This window comes from Magnolia sinica, chromosome 18, assembly GCF_029962835.1.
Source record: "Magnolia sinica isolate HGM2019 chromosome 18, MsV1, whole genome shotgun sequence".
Lineage (NCBI taxonomy): Eukaryota > Viridiplantae > Streptophyta > Magnoliopsida > Magnoliales > Magnoliaceae > Magnolia > Magnolia sinica.
In genome coordinates this window covers 64,202,610-64,228,444 of record NC_080590.1, presented here as the reverse complement: position 1 = coordinate 64,228,444, position 25,835 = coordinate 64,202,610, and the positions used below count along the sequence as shown (strand labels likewise).

Genomic DNA, 25,835 nt, shown 5'->3' with positions numbered 1-25,835 from the left:
GTGGCGGGGTCCCTCCATCACTCGATCTCTCTCTTTCTCTCTCTTTCTCTCCTTCCTTATTTTGTGGCCCACTTAATAAGTTGTGAGTTGTCCAAACCGTTCATCGAAGGGACCTCACCTTGATGTGGGTCTCATGCACACCATCCAACCATTGGTGGCCCACCCTGGTAGCATGTATGTGGGTGGGGCCCACCTTAAATATATGTGTTATATGCAACTGTCCAGCGTCCAGGGACACTGGACGTTGCCAACAAGTGAAGTGTGAGTTGACAGTGGGTGTCCTAACAGCAGCAAGACAAAAAAAATAAATTGGGAAGGGCATGTAGGCCCCACCCTGATGTATGTTTTTAATCTAAGCCGCCCACCCCTTTCCTCAGCCCATTTTAGGCGTTGAGCCAAAAAATAAAGTCCATCCGATCTTCTAGCGGGCCATAGTACATAAAACAGTGGTTTTTACCGTTGAAAAACCATCCTGCCGTTTCTATACACCGAAAAATATCAGATATTGGGCTTGTTTCGCTTGTCTCAAGCTATGGGAACCAGTGGGCGGGGTGGATTTGCCTGATGCCGGCCCCACATGTGAAAAACCTAAAAAAAGGATTTTTAAAAAATAATAATAATAATAAGCAATGCAGCAGCGCCTGCTGTTGCCGCTAACACCACTAGAGGACACACAGGCGTCCAGCACCGTGGGCAAACGGGCAGGGACCCATGGCCCTAGCCATGGGCCCCACCATGATGTTTGTTCATCATCCACCCTGTTCATTTGGTGGGACCCTCCCTGAAGTGGGCCCCCTCTAAAGATCAGGTCGATCTAAGTCTTAAATGGCCCACACCAGAGGAATCAGCAGGATTGAACGGCTGCCATTGAAACCCTTTTTCTGGGTCATAAGAGCTTTGGATCAAGATGAAATTTATTTTTCCCCTTTATTCAGGTCCGTGTGACCTTATCAACAGATCGGATGGTAGGTAAATATTATGGTGGACCCCACACGGGACCCACTGACATATGTGTCGTATTCACACAGTCCATTAATGGTGGGAACCCACCTTTGCTGTATGCGTATATCCGCACCGTCCATGCGCATGGGATGGTGGGCCCTGCTCTGGGTGGGGCCACCTTGTAGTATGTGTTGGTGGTCCACGTGTACGTGGACCCCACCTTAATGGATGTATTGTACTCGCACCGTCCAGCAACATGGACGGTAGAGTCCACCTAGGTATGTTTCGTCCATGCTGTCCACACATGGACAGTGTGGCCCTCATGATGCAAGTGTTGTATCCTCACCATCCACGTGAGCGGTGGGGCCTGCCATTGAGGCATGTATTGCATATCTATACTGTTCATTTATGTAGCCTACCATGATGCATGTGTTGCATCCAAACCATTCAACCATTTGGCAAGCTTGTCTTACAGGCTTGAGATTAAAAATGAGGTAGATCTATAGTTCAAGTGGACCCCACCTTGGTATATGTATGGTGCCCATTTTGATTTATTTATGGCCGTCCATTGAGGCCCACCTTGGTATGTGTATAAGGCCCATCTTGATTTATTTGTGGCCATCCATCGAGGCCCATATGATATGCATATGGCCCATGTGATTAGGCCCATTTTGACGTATTCTAAGGCCCATCTTAATGTAGTTATGGCCCATCCATTGGGGCCCACCTCTGATATGTATAAGACCCATCTGTGAGGCTTACCTTTGATATGTTTATGGCTCGTTGTTGAGGCCTACTTGATATATATGAGGCCCATATGATGTGGCCCATTTGATGTATTTGGAGTCCATGGGTTGAGGCCCATCGTGATGTATTAGGGCCCATGGGTTGAGGCCCATCGTGATGTATTAGGGCCCATGGGTTGAGGCCCGTTGTGATGTATTTGGGCCCATGGGTTAAGGCCCATTGTGATGTATTAGGGCCCATGGGCTGAGGCCCATTGTGATGAGTTAGGGCCCATGGGTTGAGACCCATTGTAATGTATTAGGGCCCATGGGTTGAGGCCTATTGTGATGTATTTGGGGCCCATGGGTTGAGGCCCATTGTGATGTATTTAGGGCCCATGGGTTGAGACCCATTGTGATGTATTCAAGGCTCGTTATTAAGGCCCACCGTGATGTGTATGAGGCCCGTTGTTGAGGCCCACTTTGACATATATAAGGACCATATGATGAGGCTCATTTAATATATTTGAGGCCCATGGGTCGAGGCCCATTAGGATGTATACAAGGTCTATTGCATTGTGTGATTCCACCATGGGTTATGTAATGACATTTATGGTGGGCCATGCCTTGGGAGCAATGTTGGTTTGACGTCCACATTGTAAGATTAATGTTGGTTAAATGTCCGCATTATAACTCTCCCTAGCGCCCATTGATAAGCTCATGTTTGTTATGTGTTGGCCATCTAGGCCCACTTGCATTATAAGGATAGTTCATTACCTTACCACATGCTTAGTATAATTCCATGACTCATGCCATACGCACCATATGTATGCTTGATATGAGTAGTGACTGATCATTGTATACGCCATTGGGCAGACTATTTACGGGACTCCTTATGAGACGGAGTGCCCATGTTATCGCCCCGTACGCGCAGGATTGCTGCATGACTGGATAGTGTGACTCATGCATCTCGCATATATGTGACTTGATCATTGTATGCCCTAGCGACATAAGGGTTATGGCCTCCACAGACATATCATGGATGTCAAATGGGACACCGAAAATATTTGGTTCTAGCATTATAGACACTTAGGATGTCCTTGGGTGAAAATCCCAGAACCTCCGAGGCCAGGAGTAGCCCCAACGTGTAGACCGAGTGGAACATGAGCGCTCGAGTACCGAATACCAGTAGACTGCGTCTCCCACTGAATCGTGGTCGGTTGGGAGGGGGGGTGGCCTTATCCGCCGAGTGAGGGGGCTATAAGCTAGGGTGAGTATGACCAGCTTGTAAATGAGTCCACTATCGACGAGTCGGGTAGGTATTGGCAGACTACTGGTCAGGCGGATAGTGAGGTCTATTCCGCTCGCTGGGCTGTGCAGCTAAGGAGGAGGCAATCGGAGTGGAGTGTAATAGACCCCGGTGATTTTTTCAGAGAGCAACCGTACTGATATGTGAACTTATTGAGCAGGAATTGCATATGCATTCATTCATTCATTCACTATCCACTCGGGCTGGTGGTTCGTAACTATTTGTTATGTGTACCATCGCATGGCCAGGATTTCGATTGGGCGCGCGACTAACCTGAGATCAGGAGTTTACCACATTGACTCGGACTATCTAAATTTAGGTATGGGACTGGTTTGGATAGAAGTCCTTGTGGTGGACCCCATAACCTGTGATACTACGTACTATCATCCCGACTTCACATTCCAGCATGGTCATTTCATTCGCACCGCATATTACATTGCTTCTGCAGCACTTAGTATTTTTTGGTTACCATGTTTTTGCACTTATATAGCCTAGATGAGGTTGATAATATTCATGGCTCGTCAGGATTTGCATCTTGCATTGCATCCTCAGCATCTGTTATTGTCTTTTTATGTTTCGCATCGCATGGCCCTAGGTGTGGCCGATAGCATTCATGCCTTACATCAAATAGCCTTGGTACAGCTGATAACATTTATGGACTTACCGCATATTTTAGCATTACTCTGATATTGTACACTTGGCACTCGCCTTACACATACTTTCACCACTCTCTAAGCTTTTTATAAGCTTATGCACGATAGATGCGTGCAGGTGGCGTTAGGTTGCAGCAACGTTGAGCATGGAGCGTGCAGCCGAGCTTCTAGAGTTTTTGTTACTTTCATTATATTGTATTTCCCTTTCATACGCTTTTTACTTAAAGTTTTTGATATGGTGAATATGTGGTGATGTTGTTTTATGACTTGGTTATGCTTGTGGTTATGCTCCATTACAAAAAAAAATCATATTGAAAATCCTCCTTGTAAGATCCCAGGATGTGAATCTGGCGTATGGGCACTAGGAGTCGAGAATGGGGTACTACGGAGGCTGTCGGCACCGGATTCATCGATTGAGAATTTTGTGAGCCTGTTTTTCGAGTTTGGGGCGTGACATGGAACCTAGGCGGAAGCGGAGATGTCATAATGCCGTCGGTGAATATTAGTTCAGTTTCTCCTAACATGGCCTCTACTAAGGTCAGCACTCGGCAACGGTAGGCTTGTCTGATATCGCTGGTCTACCCTCGAATTTTCCTAAGCATTGCCCCCTAAGGGCACTCATTCTCGGCCAATACTTTAGGGGCTTTTCAACAACTCTTCCTCTCTGGTGTGGGGCGTAGGTCAAAGTATGGGAGCGTGCCTACTCCCGAAGTATGGGAAAGAGCCTAGGTTGGCATCTTAGGAGGTTGCTTGTTTCTCTACGAGTTGACCAGTGCTTGAGGTGGTGCAGTGGTAGCACTCTTCTCTGCATTGCGACCGAGGGGTGGATTTTGTCTCTCTAGGAGTTGCATGAGTCGATCCATGTTTTTATTCAGGGCTTCAACTCGGTTATCCAAGGAGACTAATCGATCAACTCGGGTGCGGGATCGAGGAGCGGGCACTGCCGGAGTAGAGTTAGTTTGCTACTGGTAAGATTGGGTACCCTACTCGGTTGATGATTCAAGACGTGCTGGGATGGTTGTAGCAGATGATTTAGGAAGAGTTTGGACGACTGCAACAAATGATTAAGGAAGAGCTGGGATGGCTGCAACAATGGCAGTTAGAGTTTTCTTCTTTCCTTTCACCATTGTGGTTTTCTAGTAAAGCAGGAACGACTTTGATGTCATTTTCTACAGACAACACCAAATTGTTGATGCAAAAATCTGGTCCACCATTTTTAGATCTTCAAGTACCTGCACATGAAGAAGACAAAGGAGACCCTGACTAGATCAGGGGAGCCTCCAATGCCTAAATTTGGTAGGGAATTCGTGTCTAGTCGTAAATGGAGTTTTAGGCTTAAAGATTGTGCGTACCTTTCACTATTAGAGATGCTCCTATTTATAATTGAGGAGAGGTGGTGGCGTAGAGGAGATCTTCATATTGTAGAGGGAATCGAGTCCCGGATATGTCGGGATGATCTCTAGAGATCCTCGGAGAAGATCTGGGGAGATCCGTATTCCAAGCATGTCGACTCGGGCGGATCTCTCTTAATAAGTTCTGATTATTTAGAATCAACAAAGATGTGCAATAGGAGGCTGAGATCGAGGTGGTCTTGGCCGACCTGACCTAGGGATAGTATGCGGACCTGACATGGAGGTAGTATGCCGACTTGGATTCTCTGACGAGTCATGACCCTTCTCTCAGTGCCGTGTAGATTGACGACCTGTCATCATACTTCGTGTTAGGGCAGTGAGGCGGAGCTCCTTCTTAGTGGAATTCAGATGACATATGTTGGGGGGGGGGGGTCGAGCTCAAAAGTCTGAGGTGGTCTTAGCCGACCTGGATACTCGGATGAGCTTTGAGCATTCCCTTATCATTGGGCAAATGACGGACCTGCCAACCTACTTTCATATGTAGTAGGTGACAGACCTCTCTTCCTTGGCCATTGAGGAGCTCATTGGCTATGACCGGCACTAGCCAACCTCATGTTCCGTAAAGATGTTTGAGTTGACATCTTCTTTTTTGCCAGTCCATTTTTACCCATAACAACAAGCATATATAGTGGTTCAGCTTTCTTACTCCACTCCCAACAAACTCACTCTCCCTGAGTGCACCGGTATTCACCATCGGAGGTTTTAAATCAAGTTCACCTCTAACCTATACAAGCGTACACTCCCGCTAGATGTTTACACAAAGACTTACCCATGTACTTACTAATGTCGGTGACCTATGTAAGGACTTACCATGTACACACCTGTGTTGATGGTCTACACACGGACTTGACCATATGTACACCCATGTCAGTGGCCTATACAAGGACTTATATACGTACTCACCTGTGTCTAGAGGTGGGCACGGGATGACCCGATCCGGCTAACTCGACTGCGACTCGGTCTAATCTAACTCGACCTGAATCTAATGGGTGAGTCGGTTCGAACCGAGTGAGCTTCACCAAATCCAAACTCAAACCGAGTCGAGTTTGAGTTACCTAGTAACTCGACCCGAAACTCGATCCGATTAGACTCGACTCGATCCAAACCCTACTCGACCAGACTCTCTAACCCTACCCCGACCCTATCCTAACCTCTCTCTCTCTCCCTCCCTCATCCTCCTCCTCTTCCAAGCTCGACAACCACCCACCACTATCACCCTCCTCCTCTCTCTCCTCTCCACTCCCTCCATCCCTCCCTCATCCTCCTCTTCCTCTTCCAAGCCCGACAACCACCCACCCTCCTCCTCCTCCTCCTCCTCTTCTCTCTCCTCTCTATTCCCTCCCTCCCTCATCCTCCTCCTCCTCTTCCTCTTCCAAGCTCGACAACCATCGACCACCATCACCCTCCTCCTCCTCCTCCTCTCTCTCCTCTCCACTCCCTCCCTCCCTTATCTCTTAATCTGACTAGGTGCTAAATCGACCCAACTCGGTACTTCTGACTGGATCGGACTCGATTCGAATCAGCTAGGCCAAACTGAACTCGGATCGAGTCAGGCATGTTGGATTCAGTATCGAGTTAGATTGAGTTCAGGTCAGGCTTATTTCAAAACCGGATCGAGTCGAGTCAGCCCTAACTCGGTCCGACTCGACTCGATGCCCAACTCTACTCGTGTCGGTGACAATACAGTCCTACGTAAGAACATACGTGAGTTTAGGTTACAAATTCTATATTCAATCCTACACAAGGAAGGAGTGTGTGGACTCTTACAAATTGACGACTTACTTGTCAGATTGAGCCCCCTTTATAATGCCTTTCTCGGGTTGCTCGATCAATACTCTCCTATGCTTCAATCAACTCCCCTTATGATCTATTAATTGTTGATGCCGATGCTTGCCAATGCTTTAGCTCCAAGATCAAACACCTTACAAGTAATGCTCCATTGAGGTGACTAAGGTGATAGAAAGATAGCGAAATCTCCTACAACTAATGAAATATTATAATCTTATGGGATTCACGTAGATGGGTCTTGTAGAGGATTTAGACAAAGGGTATACAATAATGTTGGGTCTAATCTCTAAAAAATGGTGTTTTTCAAGATCATATTTAAGGTGGAGGTTAAAATTCTAATTAAAGTGTTAATATCAAGAAAGATGATTTGGAACTCATTGGTTTAGAGGCTTAGAAAGAAGGATATGATCATGCAATCACACATGCTTCTATTGCACCAAAAGGCCATCAAAATGCCCAAAGATCAGATTTTCTTTATGAACTAATTGAATTCTAATGGTTGAAATGTGCAGAAACAGCTAGTTTTCGATTTAATCGAAATTGGCTTCAGTCGCACTAAATTAACTAGTGGAAAAATCGCGAAAGGTGCGGGACAATTTTTGGCACTTTTGGTCAGACCAAATATGGTCTTCTGTTGCACTGAAGCTAGTAGAAGGATTCTTCGACTGGAGTCGAATTACACGAATTTTAGGGCTTTGCTTATTATATTGTTTTGAGCACTTTTCGTAGGAACGAATGGGGATTCAGTGGGATTGAAGATTGCCTAAAATTGTCTAATTTGTTTTTTAACAACTCGAGACCTTTAAAGCTAATCTAAGCATATTCAATTAAGGCTCTTAAGGATAATAGATGATCAATAAAAATGTTTATCTATTAGGATTAAGATCATTTAGAGGTTTAAGTTATTTTATGTTAAAGGTTAGGGTCACCAATGCACCTCATATACATGTTATTTGTTCTTTGATGCTCCGTGTCCTCTCTTGTCTTTGGTTTTCAGCTTTTAAGTGTTCAACTGACTACATGAAATATAGACTTACATGATTAACAAATAAGGTGCACAAATCAATGCGCTAACATCACCATGATATATTTGCCTTATACCCACTTTGTCCATCTACTTCTTTGGCTCATTTTAGAACTCAAAAAGAAATGTAATAGATACAAACTCAGGTGGACCACATCACATGAAATAGTGGTGAATGATCATTAAAACCTTCATGTAGACCACAACAATTTTCGATCAAGTTAAATATTTATACGGTCCCTTCATTTGAATCTATGTGACCTTATCATCAGGTTAGATGACAAATAAACATTCCAACAGTCCCTAAGAAGTTTTAATGATGGGCGTTCAATCAACACTGGATCTGGTGGTGTGGTCTACTTTGAGAATTGGATCAACCACATTTTCTAGGTTCATGCCCTAAATTGGCCAAGGAAATGGATGAACACTGTGGATGTAAGACAAACATATTAAGTCGGGGCTTGTTGTTAGGAATCCATCGACTTCAGTGGATTCGGGGATCCACCTAAGCTGCGTCCCAAATATTCAAAACCTCATTGAGTGGCTACTTTGTGCTAGATTGACTAGTGCAACTTGGGTGAGACCGTAGAAATAGGAATATGGGTGAGACACTGACCACAAGGCCCACCTTGATGTATGCATCATATACCCGTGTTGTTCATATGCTTTTTTAGCTTATTTTAAAATCTGGTAAAAAAAAATAAAAATGAAGTTGATACAAGTTTAAGGTAGACCACATTATATCTGTGCCATTCATCTGCTTTTCCAGCTTATTTTAGAACATGGTTCAAAAAATGAAGATGATACTAGTTCAAGGTAGACCACGCCACAATAAATAGTAGTCATTGAACTTTCATCATTAAAAGTTTCCTAGTGTCCACTCTAATGCTTATTGGCCATCCAGCCTATTGATAAGGTCATACAGCTCTGGATAAAAGGAGAAAAACAAATATTAGCTTGGTCTAAAACTTTTATGGCCCACAAAATTTTCAATGGTCATTAACCACTGTTTCCTTCCCTATAGTCCACTGGAAACAGTGGTTCTTTCGTGTAGTCCACCGGAAAATTTTAATGCTTCATTTTTGGGACCATGGCCCTGAAAACATATGAACGACGTAGATATACAATTCATACATCCAAGTGGCCCCTACTGTCAGGTTCTCACTTAGATAGCTGATTCCGAGTCTCACACAAGTTGTGCTCTTGATTGACATAGCTAACTGGAAAACCTTATTATATAATAAATTACTAAAATCACAAATAAATTTTGGGCGTTAGCATTTCGGTAATTTCGTGATTGCAATTTTTAATTTTTAAATGCAGAGATTTTGGAAGAATTAACGCGAGAATATCGTCTGTGTATTTTCCGCGAAAATATCGCGATATTTCAAGATCGAGGATATTTGTGAGAGTAGCGAAGTAGCAAAGTATCAAAGTTTATACTCTTCTTCCTTTCCCGGGCACGCTTGCGATTCTCTCTTCCTCTCCCTCTCCCGCTCCCTCTCCTCCGTCTCTCCCCCCTATTTACAAATAGGAGAAAGGCTCCCTCGCATTCCCCCCAAATTCTCTCCCTTCTGAATTCTCCCGTCTTCCTAGCATCTTACACTTCCAGGCTTCAAAACTTCTCTCTCTCTCTCTCTCTCTCTCTCTCTCTCTCTCTTCTCGAGGGCGTTTTCGCGATACGAGGAAAAATGAGGTACGGACAGCAGCTCTTTTCTTTCCCATTTTGTATGATTTCAGTGCCCAAAATGGGAAATGGTTGTATGCAAATCGCTCAACTGTGGGTTGCATATATCAGTTATGTCTGCATATATCAGTTATGTCTGTGCATTTCTTTTATTTGGATTTGAAGTCTTTATCTCCTGCATTTTGCTATTGGAAGCTAGTGCTTCTCTATTGGCTACCCCTGCAGTTCTTTACAGTGCGCGTGGCTCTGTAGTAGCTGAATCAGGACCATCTGACCTGTGGGTCCTACATTGGATGGCCTGTGGTACAAAACCCACTCTGCATGAATGACAGTGGCATCTGATGGATTTATATTTCCCTTTTCAATATGAACTGTTGACAGTTCTTCTTTTATTATTATTATTATTATTATTATTATTATTATTATTATGTTTTTTAATTTTCACCATACATTTGAAGGCCCGAATCAACAACTTGGATTGCTGTCCAGTGTGTTTCCGCTCTGTTTTTCATCAGTGGTGGGGTCCACCATATGGATGGTCTCGAATCACCAACAGTATAATCAGGTGTGTAGTGCAGTGGCAAAGAATCATCAGGGGTCAAAGTCGATGTCTCCATCTCACACATGGAACACATGTAGGCAATCTTGACCGTCCAATGTGTGGATGGAGCATAGCCTGAAATCATACTGACTGAATGATTAACCATCTGATTCATTTTGCCCTGGAATCTGGATTTGGCAAATCTGAAAATCTGCTGTTTGGTAATCAAGGCCACTTTTCTTTAATAAAATATCTATTTCAGATGCTATGATGATAGATAGTATTAAGATGAACCTTTCAAAATCAAAATTTTTTCCTGGTTCATTTTGGAGACTTGCATCGTCATTCTTAACTAAGAGAAATACTTACAAGTAGATTATGAAGCTTATCTAAATACTATAACAAACACACACACACACACACACACACACACACACAAAAACTCAAATTCCTCCTAAAGTTTCCCAAGTCAAGTACCTAGAAAACTTGTGTTTCAACCAATTAGGAACCTGATTCTCCCTGAAAAAAGTGTTTGTGCCAAACTCGTTGCTGGTGTTGGCAGCATAATTTCAATGAATGATGATCCGAGCATGAATTCAGCATTGTACATGTAGTAACCACATCAAATTTTCTTTCTAAGGGCAAGCATTTCTTAGTATCTGTGGAGTTATGTGTTGAAGTGGAAAAATCATGATCAATCACAGAAATGGACATTCGATGGTTACTATGAATAGGAGTCTTCTTTGTGGAGGTTATCACAATCATCTCGTCAATGTTTAGAAAGGAAATTAACTGGAGTTGGTGGCTGATGGTGTTGTTAAGTGTAAAAAAAGAAGATATTATGTGGAAGAATTCAGTTATTGGAGTTTGCCAAATTTTATGGGATTTGGCAAGAAATCTTAGTCCTTTGGCAATGATGGAGTAGGTAGTGATGATAACGGAAATATTGTTGTTTTCTTTGGTCCCCATCATAGCTAAGGATGCTGTTAAAGCCAAGAAAGCTTCTTTGGTTGGGCTAAAGATCCTCATTCCTCTTTTTTCTAGTTGGCTAATTGGAATGATCTCTCATGTGTGTTAAAGGGAATCATGAGAAAAGAGGCATTGTTCTCTCTAATGCGTGCCTTTTGTGTATGAGAGATGCAGTCTATCAACCATATTTTTATTCTTGTAGTTATGCTCAGAAGCTGTGGTCTCAGTTGTTCATATCCTTTTGTTCAGATTGGGTCATGCCCTCTTCAATAGATCTATTGCTTGAGATGTGGCATGCTGTGCAGCTCCCTAAGAACAGCCAGACAGTTTAGCGCTTATCTATGCTAGCTGTTTTATGGAACATATGGTAGAGAATGGGCAGTTTCTTTTTGCAGTTCTGATGATTTGATTGCTCATTCTCTTTTCGATGGTAATTAGTTCATGCTATATTGTTTTGGCTTGCTCTCAAGCCCATTTTAATAAAATTACATCTTTATCCTTTAAAAAAGAAGAAAAAAAGGAGGAAAAAAGTAGGGACTCATGAGAAGTGGGGGTTGGAGGGTATAATTGGGGATATTTGTGATAGCGAATTCAATGCTCATTTCTTTTGTTCAAATTCCCCATGATGCTAAAGATTTACTGGATGCGTTAGCTGTTGAGGGACCAGCTGGATCATCGCTTTCTGTTGCGCAATCGCTGCTCCTTTTATATCTCTCTTTTATTTGTTCTATTGAAGTCATTATGGTAGCCAGTCATACAACTTTTGCCAAGCAATCAATTCTTGTTTCGAATCATCATCATCTAAGCTTTATCCCAACTAATTAGGGTTAGCTTCAAGAATCCTTTTCTGCCATTCCACTCTATTAAGGGCCATAACTTCAGTTAGACCATAGGTCATGAAGTCTTTTCTTACTACCTCCAACCACGTCCTTTTGAATCTTTGTTTACCTTTTTAGAGCCTTCAACTTACACCAACTCAGTTATAAACATCACAGTTGTTGGTCTCCGTTGCACATGACCAAACCATCTAAGTGTACTTTCCCTCATCTTATTACATATTGGTGCTACCAATGCATTCATTTCTAATTCTATCCTTCCTCGTCTCTGCACTCATCTATCTCAACATCCTCACTTCGGCTACACTCATTCTCTTGGACTAGCTTCTTTACCTGCGTGCCTAGTGTTCACAACCTCAAGTGTAGGGTCGCGATGTAGTAATAATCTCGTACGTTTCTAAAAGTAACTAGAAGTAGAATTAGCAGAAGATCTAAAACTAAATCTGAATATTTGGAAAGAGTAATTGTAATTGAAACTTATAAATTTAAAGATGGGAACTAGGGTCCCAAGGATCCACTTGTAGCTCTTGGGATGCTACCTAGCTTGATTCAAGAGATCCAACTAGAATCAGAGTCTTATCTTATCCAGTTGGAGAAAGAGATGATTGAATCTCTGAACTTTTCATTGATTTAGTCTTAAAGGAGGAGAATTGTGAGGATTTGGAAGGGATTTCGTCACCCAACCATGCCCCGGAGACGATGACAAACAACAGGATTCACCAATCCCACAATCTCAATTAAGAAAAGAAGATATCTAAAGCTATCACAGATCTATTATAATTTGAGTCATAACAAACCATTGAACACTAAAAATATTCCTTAAAATCAACTAGAAATCAATGAAGTTCAATATAAACATGAATCAAAACAAGATAAACATCCCAATCACACTACAAGCTTCACCTCTTAGTCATAGCTAAGAGGTTTAGCCAACCATAGACATGATTGAACTAAGAACTCTTAAAGAAAACATAAAAACAAATTAGGGAAGAAGAAGAAAGACTCTTGGCGGTGGCTCTCCACTTTTTTGCTCCACTCCTTAAACCCAGATGATCCCTAGGAATGCCCTACGGACTCCTATTTATAGTTGTGAAGCTCAACCTTATGCACCGACTTGGAATTTCCACAATCCGATCTTGAAACCACCTCAATTTACGCAACTGCAGCTTTTCCGCGTTACGCTTCGGTTGGACCGAATTAGCTCCGAATCTCGTCTTTGGCTGCTGGACTGTTTTGTGAGATTTCGGTCGGACTGAACATAGGTTTGGTCTAACCGAACCTATCTGTTTTCTGCTACAGATTCTGTGATCTTACGAGTCATATCTTCAGCTTTTGTACTTGGTTTCCTTGGAGCTTTGGCATGTGAATTCTTCATTCTTAGTCTCCTAAAATTCATCCGTTGCGTTGGTAATTCTTGAGCATCAAATCCATGCTTTTAGCATTCTTTCCAATTCAAGCTCTCAGATTCACCTTACAACACAAACTTGTATATAATATACCTTTAAGCAGAATCGTGTTCATAAAACCAATATATAAATAGGGGAGAATATGCAATATTTGACACTCAACACCTAGAATGGTGTGTGCACCCTTGCCTATTTTGAACTGCAATTGGGCGTTGGTATGGCGTGTCACTTCTGGGTAATGCCCTAGACAAATCCTTGCCCATTTCTCATTGTACCTGGGTTTCGATGTAGCTCATTGCTTGCAGGGAACTCTCTAGTATAAAAATCTTGTTTCAAATGTTATTGGCAAAACGTGATTCATAAAGCCAACCCATTGATGTTTTTATTATTATACCGCTATCTTTTGATATTTCATTCTTTTTTCAGATTTTAATGTGTCAATGGTGCTTCTCGCACCGGTTATTTTTAATTTATACATTTAATTCATCTTCATTGCTCCCTTTTTGGTGGCATTTTTATGGAACATTGTATTGCATATACAAGGATGTTGCGGAGAAGCTTCTTATAGATGTTATGGCATAAGAAGGTTCTTCATCAATGGGTACATGTTTACAAATCATGCTTCAGGACTTTCTTATTTGTTTGTAGTAATGGATTTTTTGTTCTATTGTTGTCTTGCACACATTACCATTGATTCTTTGTGGGATTTTAATTAGAAGACACCTATTGGGATTGTCCTGTTTCCCAATGTTCAAAATTTGTAAGGTTTAAAAGACACCTATTTGGGATTGTGTTGTTTTTCAATGTTCAAAATTTGTAAGGTTTATTCATTTGAACATATTGTCTAAGATATGAATATTTTGCACTCTGAGTGACAAGTGCCCCCGTCATGAAACGAATTTGGATACGACTTATGAGTACCCTTGAAAAAGATGTTGATTTCCACAATGCTCGTTTATGGAGATGTTATCCCCAAATTGTGACTTAGGTGCAGTTGTTGGCTTTTTCTCTTTCTGATTTATTTTCTTGTCTTTCCTCTTTTGTGTTAGCAAAATTCTTGTTGTCAATTAAATATAGAGCAACTTGTTACTTAAGTTTGATCAGTGATGAAACAGTTTCTATTTTCTGCATGCAGTCGCCATCCGGAAGTTCTTTGGGCACAACGTTCTGATAAGGTTTACCTAACCATTGCTTTGCCGGATGCCAAGAATGTCTCCGTGAAAACTGAGCCTCAGGGGCATTTTAGCTTCTCTGCCACCGGTCCTCAAGGAGAATCCTTTGACTTCAATCTGGAACTTTATGGAACTATAATTCCCGAGGTACGTTTTCTCGTAGCTTTCACTGAAAGCTTTTACAAGACCTTTCATTAGACACATTAAAAAATATTGTGCATATGTTAGGACCTTTGGTAATTAATTTCTTTAGGTTTATATTATATGAAAATTTGAAATTGTTTCTCATTCTTTAATGTCGAGATAATTTTGGCAATAATGATGTTGGAATAGACCCAAGTAGAATGTGAAGGAATCAAAATCCACTCCTATCTTTTAGAAATGGTAACTTGGTTGATCCATATGAATGTACTAGAATTAATAAAATGGCGGAAGGTCTGTGAGCAGCTGAGACAAGGATGCCTGTGTAAACTGAAGTGCGACAATTGAAAACTTAATGTTTTCCATGAATCAGCTTATTAGATAGTTGTTATATTTACCAAAATGTTTGCTTTCCTTGTCACAAGAGACAGAATTTGCATTTATGACATAAAATGTCAATTGCCACCATTGTCATCATCACCATCATCATCGTAGCTATTCTCCCATAAAAATTGGGATTACCTTTCAAATAATAGATTGGCAAGTGTTTTATGATCGGCTACCCTCTAGATGTTAACCTTCCTTGAACCGACATCTTGAAACCAACCAACATATAATGGCAATTATCTCTTGAAAATTTAAGACTGCCATAAGGGTATCTTCTCTCATCCACCGTAAAGTCATGTCTTTCATTTTTTTTTTTTTATCGATAAGATGCAAAATCACCTTCAAATTAGCTGCATTTGTTGTTACCTGGAGGACACCATCAGAAAGTGAAATCCCATCGCCACCATATCCTGTAAAGAAACCTCAACACAGTTAGGGCTTTTTAATACTCCCATAATCATCTAAGAAATTATAAGATGGCCCAAAGAAAAAGCAATTGTTTTTGCGGGTTCAAGGTATCCGTAGTGCAGAGAAAAGGTCAACAAACTAAGATACGGGTGCTACTAACTTCCAGGCCTTCCATAGCTGAATCGTATAATTGGTATAGAAAATGTCTAAATCATTAAATGATAGCTATAAGAGAAAAGGTCCAAGTCACCACGTATAGAACAATGCTTGAAATCAACGTACGCCCCACTTATAAATCAATGGTAAAATGGACCTTCTAGTTAGAAGACAAAGGGTGCCTTTGTTAGATGAGATTCATAGATTACTGTAGAACTCCGCTGTTGTATATTTCTTTAATTTTCTCTGAGCGAAAACACTTGAAATTTGGAAGTGCTCTTTATGTATTCACCCCACCACCACTATCACCATCTAAGCCTTATTCCCACATGAATCTTTTTTTGTCATTTTGCTCTATCAAGGGCCATAACTTTAGTTAGATCATAGGTCATCTTATCTTTTCTTACTACCTTCTTTCACTATGGTTCTGAATGTCGGTATCGGGGGCTTATTAGCCCGGTAACAAAACGATATGATATGGTCGTTGTGTATTGGTATTGGTTTGTATTGGACCATATTGGCCCGTATCGTTCAAACAAAACTTTTGAGCCATAGAATTAAGGAAACTATTAGGAAAAAAAGAGAGTAATCCTTTTTTTTTTTTTTTGTTTTGTATTTTGGACATGTAATGATGCTGTATTGGACCATTCTTTGATGAGAATGTGTTTGTCGGTTTGACTTGTTGAAAATAAATTAAATGGGCCTTAATTGAACACAATTCAAGCATGATTTAGGGTCATACATTGAAATACAATAAAAAAGAAGATAAAGATGGGCCAGATCAATTAAATGGGCCTTAATCGACATTATTCTTTAATGTCGAGATAATTTCAAGAGTTAAGATTTCGACGGTGTTAATTAATCAGAAATGTCATTTTAAGATGGTATAAAGATGGGCCAGATCTTGACCGCAATAAGCTATAACGTCCCATTCACATGCAAGCTTGATTTGATATCAAATGTTCCCACAATTTTTTGCTGTTGGGATGGCCCACTACTGATCATAAAAAATAGAATCATGCAGGAAAAGATAAAAAAATAATAATAGAAAAAAAAAAGAATGTTAAAGATCTTACCTTTCAACGTTGCTTTGCACCTAGCAACTCTCTCTCTCTCTCTCTCTCTCTCTCTCTCTCTTCTCTCTTTCCCTCCTTAATCTCACTCATGTCCAGCACTCCACACAAGGGAGCGTGAGCTCCTCATAATTCTTTAGGGAGGAAATCATGTGAAGAGAGGGCGTGATTGGTGAGGATAGTTGTAGTTTGTTATTTTTAGTGTAAGAAGCTTATTTCCTCCCCCATTAACGTTCATGATTTGATTTTGGATATACATGGTAAGTGTTGGCCTTCTGGGACAATTTCAAAAAAAAAAAAAAAACATAGCTTGCATGTTTGAGGATTCAATCCCACAACCTACTCTTTCCAAGTAAGCTTATTTACCACTCGCCCATACATGCTTGACAAAGAGTGGAAAATTTGTATATTTAAGTAAGAGTATGTTGTATTTTTTTAAAAAATTATATTAAAATTTGATTTTTCAAATTTTCGGTGGTTTCCCTCCACATTTAAATTTTGGTGTTTTTAAGGTGTGAGTTTTGTCCCACATCGGATTTGACAAAAGTAAATATCTTATATATAAGATAGGCTTTTGGGCATGCCATTGACCACACGCGCGCACGCGTCGAGCGAGCCGAGCTGAGCCGAGCCGAGTCCGAGTCTGTGTGCGTGTGCACGATGCGCGACGGGACGGGATGGGCTGGACGTGAGTGTGGGTGCGGGTGCGGTGTGAGTGTACTCGCATGGGTGTGTGTATGGATACTCGCGGGACTTTATTTGCGAGAGTGTACTCGCACTTGCGCCTTTTCGTTTTAAACCAGAGAGGTGTGTCCGTTCCGGTTGGTCGCATCTGTTGGGTTTAAACCTAATGGACCTAACCATTTGTAAAGGGTGCTTATGCACCACTTCGGAGTTTATATAAAGACTTCCAATTTATGTTTGTAAATATGAAAAATCATTCTCTTTTATAAAACTCTCTCTAATATTCTGGTTTAAGAATTTTACTGAGTTCATCGCCGAGTCAACTCAGCACTTTCGGATTAAATTGCAAGTGGTTCGAGCCCGTGTACAGTGAGTGCACTGCTGGGACCAGGTCATAGTCGTTGTATCCTGGAGGTCGATTGCTCTGGAAACCTGTTGCACTTGGGACGCTGTCCAAGGGGAGCAAATTCGATTTCAAGCCAAGTGACTCAGTCACGCTTCGACTCAATTCAATAAATCCTCTTTCTCAAAAATTTGATTTTTTGGTTCTCGATTTTAATAGTGTATTTAATTCAACCAAATATTCCAATAGACTATTATGATGAAATGCGTATTGAAAACTTTGGTCACTCATTCTGCTCTTAAGGTCCCAAGTTATTTGTTCCCATGACAATGCATGTATAGATATGCTATGTAGATGATTAATCATATGCCATGCATTCTCCCACAAATGAAAGAGTTAGCCTAATATAGACAATTGGATCGTCTCTATTTATAGCAGGTTTTTAACTCTAGTAAGCTCAAATCTTGATGTAGCAAGTTAAAATGAATGTTCCATGCATGGTCATCAAATATGTCTAGCACGTGATCCAAAAATAGCTTGTAATCTAAAATGGCAAGTATCTAGAATAGCAAGTACTCTAAAGAAAGAAGGTAAAAAAAAAAAACCAATCTTCACTCACTTCATCTACTTGAAGATCAAGAAGCAAAGAAGCAACTAGCAATCCTCATTCAAGAAGCAAAGATTCAAGTCTTCAAGACTCATTTTAATCTCCTATTCTCTCTCTCTCTCTCTCTCTCTCTCTCTCTCTCTCTCTCTTTCTCTCTCTCTCTCTATAATCTGTATCTCTCATTCCCTCCTCTTGTTTTACTTTCTTTCTCTCAATCTTATTCTAAGCTCTAACATTCGTTTATTTTTATTTTTTTCCATTTCAGTAGTCAAGACTCAAAGACTTGAGACTCAAGTTAAGATATTGCTATTGGTTTGTTTAATCTAGAAAGAGTCAAGAGAATCAAGACATTTCAATAGTGAAGACTTAAGACTCAACACTAGATTTGCTATTGGTTTGTTTTATTGTATTCATTTGTATAATTGTATTGTGTATGGTACACTTCTATTATTGTTATTTATTTTTTTAATCAAGACATTCAACACTACAGTTCAAGACTTCAAGATTTCAAGATTCAAGAATTGAATTCCTAACTCTCAAGAGAGGTTTAACACTAGAGTTCAAGACAAGGTGTCCCAAATTGGTACGTATCGGCTGTAACCATCGATACGTAAAGGTAACGGCTGTGACCATTACGTGATTCGGGCCTGAATTAGTGAGGTCCCAAAGAAAGAAGCGTGACGACCGTTATATGGGTCGTAATGGCCATTACAGGGTATAACAGCTGTTACCCCATTATCTATAAAAAAAAACACCTATCTTCTTAAAAGAAAAAAGAAAAGAAAAAGAGACATACCTCTTCTTGGTGACCATCTTTCTTCTTTCTTCTTCCTTCTACTCTTCTTCTTCTCCTTTGCCAGCAATGTCCCTCTCTCTCTCTCTCTCTCTCTCTCTCTCTCTCTCTCTCTCTCGCTCGCTTAGGGTTTCGAAATCGAAGGGAGAGAGATAGCCACGTGCCTCTCTCTCTCTCTCTTTATCAGGGTTTCGAACCCGAAGGGAGAGACCTATAGAGAATGCCAGTGTATTGTGTTTGTGGTGTATGTGGTTAGTGGCCCTTTTAGTCCCTTTTAGTGTAAGTGCATGTGCACACTTCCCTCCTCCTGCGGTGTACTATATGCTTTATTATAATAAAACATTATGTGTTAGGGCAAGCAAGCCTAACACAACATCTCTCCCAAACTCTCCTCCTCTCTCAATATTCTCCACTTTTCTTCACATTATTATCATCAAATCATTCTCTACTTGGTATCAGAGCATAGATCCAGGCATTCCGCATCCAACAAATTGAGAGGCGACACGTCACCTTGCTGACGTCAGCAGCTGTACGGCTGACGTTAGCATTGTACGGACATGTGGACTCTGTTTGAGCTAAAAGTTTAGGGGTGTGATGAATCTTGATTTTAGAAGATTTGTCATGATTTTTTAAGAATTTTTTGGACCTTTCATGGTATTTTGGGCGAAATAGAGAAATTCGAAAATCGGGCCCATCTTCCGTTTTTCTTTGATCTACTTCAAATCGGTAAGCTTTTCTTTGGTTTTTTTTACTCAAGATGGACCGAAATCTTCCTCCCAAGCTACCCATGGAGGATTTTTTTTACTTAAGTTCAATGTTTGAGAGGTTTTTAACCTCAAACGGACATGCAGCTAGGCCGTTTTTCACTTGGTTGGGCCTTTTTTGACTGAGTTTCATGGTATTTTGGATGATTGATATTTGTTTGAGGTTTATCTCTTATTATCTTGAAGGATTGAGTGAGATAGAGTTGTTTGAATCAATCCTTCTTGGCGTAGGGCCTCTCTTGGCATAGGTTTATCTCTCTTGGACTCTCCTATGGTTGATAAAGGGCCCTCATCTCTTGGCATAAGGTCTCTTGAATCCAACCCATTGCAGATTACCTCTACTAAGTTGAATGGTGACAACTATCTTCAGTGGGCACAATCTGTAAAAGTACTTTTAGGAGCCCGTGAGAAGTTGTCGTATATTTTGGATGATCCCCCAAGCTCTACAGATGTTACCTACAAGTCTTGGACAAAGAAGAATTATCAAGTTATTGCATGGTTGTTGAATAGTATGGATTCCTCGATTAGCCACTCAGTGATGTTTTTACCCTCGGCTAAAGGCATTTGGGATACGTTTCATGATATGTTCTCGGAATCTCAGTATTTTTCACGGGTATTCCAGCTTATTCAAGAAATTGGTTGGTTCTAACAAAACTCCAGATCATTAAAAGATTATTATTCGACGCTTCGGGGTATGTGGGATGAGTTGGATATATATCAGCCGCTTCCTTCCAAATGTAAAGAGGATCATAAACATGCTCATAAGCAGCGGGATGATACTCGTATCATGCAATTCCTAGCTAGGTTGAATTCTGATTATCTTCATGTTCGAGATCAGGTTGTTATGCATGATACTCTTTCCCCATTGACGACAATTTATGCCATGTGTTAGCGTGCTACCGTTTCTACTCTTCCTTCTCATTCATTTGTGCCACCCAAGCGTTTGGCACATCTTGCTGGCGATCAGTCATCTCTTGGTCTTCGGGTACCATCCTTGAGTTCAAGGTGCATTTTTGGTTTTGGTGGTCGTGGTAGAGGCCGCGAGGGAGATCGCAGTCGTGGTGGCTGTAGTTTTTGTGGTCGTGGTGGACGTGGACGAGGACGTGATGGTTTCCGCATTTGTTTACATTGCGGTGGAACTAATCATACCATTGATTATTGCTGGCAGATACACGGTCGTCATACGTATGCCGCTGCTTCTGTTGCATCCACAGTTGCTCCTGAGACAGTCTTCCACCCTGATAGCTGAGCAGTTTACTTCATGGGAGTCTCTTATCATTTTTCGAGCTGCATATGATGCCCTTATGCAGCTTCACATTCATGATATTCCTGAGCCATCTCACGTAGCTTCGGCCCAGTCAGGTACTGCCCTTCTTGTGTCATCCTCTGGGTCAGACTCCGGAGCTTCCTCCCATACGACTAGGTAGTTTCAATTCTTTTATTCTTATTCTCCTCCTCACACTCAGTATGTCATAGTCACAGATGAAACCCAAACTTCCATCTCTGGGATTGGTTCCATCCCTCTTTCTTCTTCCTTGTCTTTGTCCTCAGTCTTGCATTTGCCTCGTTTTTCATTAAACTTATTGTCTGTTAGCTCTCTTACTAAATCATTAAATTGTTCCATTACCTTCTTCCCTTCTAATTGTTTGTTTCAGGACTTACAGACGAAGAGAGTGATTGGTGGGGGGCATTAGTGAGGAGGCGTTTATCTTCTCGATGATACACCCGTTGCCGCTTCTAGTACCATTTCTCTAGATCGAGAGTCCATGACTCGGTGGCATTGCCGCTTAGGCCACCCATCCATAGCTAGATTGAAAATTTTGTTTCCATCATCTGTCACTAAACCATTATGCTGTGATATTTGTGAATTGTCTAAACATCATCGTGCTACGTTTCCTCTTAGCTCTTCTGGGAGGAAATCTCAACATTTTCTTCTGGTTCACTCGGATGTTTGGGGACCAGCTCCGGTTACCTCCACTTTTAGATTTAGATATTTTGTTACCTTTATTTATGATTATTCACGCATGACTTGGATTTATCTTTTGAAATCTAAAAGTGAAGTGTTTGATGCTTTTAAAGTGTTTTATCATGAAGCGTGCACTCAATTTCAATGTTTCATTAAAACCCTCCATTCTGATAATTGTGTTAGGGGGGGGGGGGGGGGGAATACATGTCTACTGCCTTTCTGTCCTTCTTGCAGGAACGCGATATTTTGTCTAGAACGTTGTGTGCTCGCACGCCTCAACAAAATGGTATTGCAGAATGAAAGAATCATCATCTTCTTAAAGTTTCTCGCACCCTTCTGCTTGGTATACATCTACCTAAACATTTTTGGGGTGATGCTCTTCTAACTGCTACTTTTCTTATTAATCGTATACCTTCACGTATCCTGTCTTACAAATCTTCATTTACTATATTGTATCCTCATGATAATCCATTTCCTCTATCACCTGAAGTTTTTGGTTGTACATGCTTTATTCAAATTTTGGATGGAAGTAATAATAAACTTAACCCCGGGGCAATTAAATGTGTCTTTTTAGGGTATGCTTGGAGTCAGAAAGGGTATAAATGTTTTGATCCATTAACTCGCTAGAAATATGTTTCTGCCGATGTAACCTTCTTTGATGATATTTCTTTTTTCTCAACTCCTGGCCGATCCCTCTGTGATCCTCTTGCAAGTCGGGGGGAGTATGACTCTTATCCTCTTTCCACTAATGATCATGGGAAAACTCCTCTCCCCTCCATTCAGTATCCTGTTGGTGATTTGGGTGAGCCTAAGCCTCTGCGGGTGTATCAACGTCAAGATAAATCTTCACACGCTCAACCATCCACCCTTCCGCTCACTTTGGATGTTGGCTCAGGTGACTCTCCTACTTCGAGTTTAGATCTTCCCATTGCCTTGCGCAAAAGGGTCACGATCTTGTACTCAATACCCCATTAGTAATTTTGTTTCATATGATCATCTTTCATCGTCTTTTCAGTCGTTTGCAGCTTCCCTTTCATCACAGACTATTCCTCGATCTCTCTCACATGCTCTTCAAAGTCCTGATTGGACGAAGGTGATGATAGAAGAAATGTCTGCTCTTGAGAAGAATCATACTTAGGACCTTGTGCCACTTCCTTTAGGCCATAAACTTGTTGGTTGTCGATGGGTTTATACGATCAAGTTTCTTCCAGACGGCTCCATTGATCGCTACAAAGCTCGTCTTGATGCTAAGGGTTACATACAGACTCATGGTGTGGATTACTTCGAGCCATTCTCTCTGGTGGCTAAGCTTAATTCGATTTGCGTTGTGATCTCCTTAGCCGTTAATTTATCATGGCCCTTATTTCAGCTTGATGTTAAGAATGCATCTCTCCTTGGGGACCTTGCAGAGGAAGTTTACATGCATCAACCTCCTGGCTTTATTGCTTCTCACAACCCTACACTTGTATGCTGGTTGAAGAAGGCTCTTTATGGACTTAAACAATCCCCACGTGCATGGTTCGAAAAATTTAGTCAGGCTCTCTTGGAGTTCGGCTTTGTTCGTAGTCATGCTGATTATTCTCTCTTTATATGTCTTCGATCGATGGGCATCATGGTTCTCATTGTCTATTGGATGATATTGTTCTGTCCGGTAGTGATTCTGCTGGAATGAGGGAGGTCAAAGATTTTTTTAAAACCAAGTTTGAGATCAAGGATCTTGGTCCTCTTCGCTACTTCTTCGGAATTGAAGTTGGTTGCTCATCATCCAGATTGGTCTTGTCACAACGAAAATATGCTCTTGATCTTCTCATGGAGACCGGCATGTTAGGGTGCAAGCCTGCTGCTACTCCCATAGATACTTCATAGAAGCTTCGACTAGATGATGGTGCTCTCCTTACTGATCCTGGGATGTATCGACGACTTGTAGGCCGGCTTATTTACCTAACTATTACTCGCCCAGATCTCTTATTTGGTGGACGTTGTTAGCCAATTCATGCAAGCTCCCCGACTACCCATCTCATGGCTATCTACCGCATACTTCGGTATCTAAAATCAGCCCTGAGTCTTGGCCTCCGTTTTCAGTCGAATGGTCATCTTCATCTTTTTGGCTATTTCGATGCTGATCATGCAGGTAGTACTTTTGATCGCCGCTCTACATCCGGCTTCTGTACCTTCCTAGGTGGCAATCTTATAACATGGAAGAGCAAAAAGCAGCCAGTTGTTGCCCGGTCCTCGGCTGAAGCAGAATATCGTGCTATGGCTCATGCGACGTGTGAACTCATGTGGCTTCGCAACCTTCTTGAAGAACTTAGCTATCCTCATTCGGATCTTGTTTCTTTTCACCGTGATAACCAAGCGGTCATCCATATTGCTTGTAACTCGGTTTTCCACAAGCGAACCAAGCATATTGAGGTCGACTGTCACTTTATTCTGGAGAAAGTAGCTTTTAAGGAAATCGTCACTCCTTTTGTTCGATCTGGGGATCAACTTGCTGATGTTCTTACAAAGTCCTTGAGTCGAGATGCTCTTTATCGTGTTCGTGCCAAGTTGGGCATGATCAACATCTATGCTCCAACTTGAGGGGAAGTATAGAGAATGCTAGTGTATTGTGTATCTGGTTAGTGGCTCGTGGTTAGTGGCCCTTTTAGTCCCTTTTAGTGTAAGTGCATGTGCACACTTCTCTCTTCTCTTGCGGTGTACTATATGCTTTATTATAATAAAACATTATGTGTTAGGGCAAACAAGCCTAACACAACATCTCTCCCAAACTCTCCTCCTCCTCTCTCAATATTCTCCTCTTTTCTTCACATTATTATCATCAAATCATTCTCTACTAGACTGCCATGTGCGTCTCTCCCTCCCCTGGTCTTTGCCCATTTACGAAGCCCTCTCTCTTTTCATTTTCGAAGCCCGAGGACTCAGGTTAAGTGGTTTAGCACACCATGGTGGTATGTTGACGTGGCAAAGTTTTGTGGCCCCACCGTGATGTATATATTATATCCATACCATCCATCCATTTTTCCAGATCATTTTAGGGCACGAGCCCAAAAATGAGGTAGATCTAATGCTCCAGTGGACCACACCAAAAAAGCAGTGGGGATTGAACGCCTACAATTAAAAACTTCTTGGGGCTGCAAAAGTTTTGGATCAAGCTAATATTTGTGTTTTCCCATCATCTAGGTCTTAGTGACCTTATGAATAGGTTGGATGGCAAATAAACATCATGGTGGGCCCGAGGAAAGTTTCAATGGTGGGTGTCATTATCCCCACTGCTTTCTGCGGTGCAGTCCACTCGAGCTTTCGATCTGTGTCACTTTGTGGATCATGACGTAAAATGAAAATGATTGGGCAAAATGAATGGACGGTGTGGATATAACACATACATCATGGTGGGGCCCACAAAACTTTGCCACGCCACTGCACAATCCGAGTCCCCTTGTCTCATTCTTTTCGTCATCTACAAGCCCCCAATGCCATACAAGCCAACATGGCTTATTTTCAACCAAGCCCTTTTTAGAAAAAAGGAAAGGTCCAGTGGGTTGGACGATAAGTTACAGTCCTCTTCGGTGCTTCCCTGACCATGGGCCCACCTTGATGCATGTGTTGTATATCCACGTTGTCCATCTACTTTGCCAGTGCAATGTATGTTCCAAAAAATGAGATATATCAAAATCTCAGGTGGGCCATATTATAGGAAAATAATGGTAATTGAATGCCACCCTAAAAAACTTCCTATGACCCACTGTAATGTTTATTTGCCGTCTAACCTATTGAAAAGGTCACATGGACCTGATTGAAGGGAAAACACAAATAACAGCTTGATCCAAAACATTGTTTGTCCCAAGAAGTTTTTAATGGTGGGAATTCAATTCCTACTTTGTGGTCCACCTAAGATTTGGATCTGCCTCATTTTTGGGACCATACCCTAAAATGAGTTGGTAAAAAGGATGGACAACATGGATATACAACAAATACAACAAGGTGTTCCCCACATTCAAGGGTCCATCCACTTGTGGTCCACCTAAGATTGGGATCTATCTTATTTTTGG

The 25,835-nt window shown here is 41.4% G+C and overlaps 1 protein-coding gene across 2 annotated transcripts in view; it reads left to right on the top strand.

Moving 5' to 3' along the window:
• The first annotated feature begins 9,340 nt into the window (after positions 1-9,340).
• Positions 9,341-25,835, top strand: part of LOC131234038 (co-chaperone protein p23-2) — a 36,326-nt gene continuing 19,831 nt past the window's right edge. Inside the window, exons 1-2 of one of the 2 annotated variants that reach the window (XM_058231001.1) lie at positions 9,341-9,549; positions 14,428-14,611. In XM_058231001.1, the coding sequence (XP_058086984.1) occupies positions 9,545-9,549; positions 14,428-14,611 (189 nt within the window). In that variant the 5' untranslated portion in view covers positions 9,341-9,544. The remainder of the gene's footprint in view (positions 9,550-14,427; positions 14,612-25,835) is intronic. The other variant, XM_058231000.1, reaches the window with a different exon arrangement.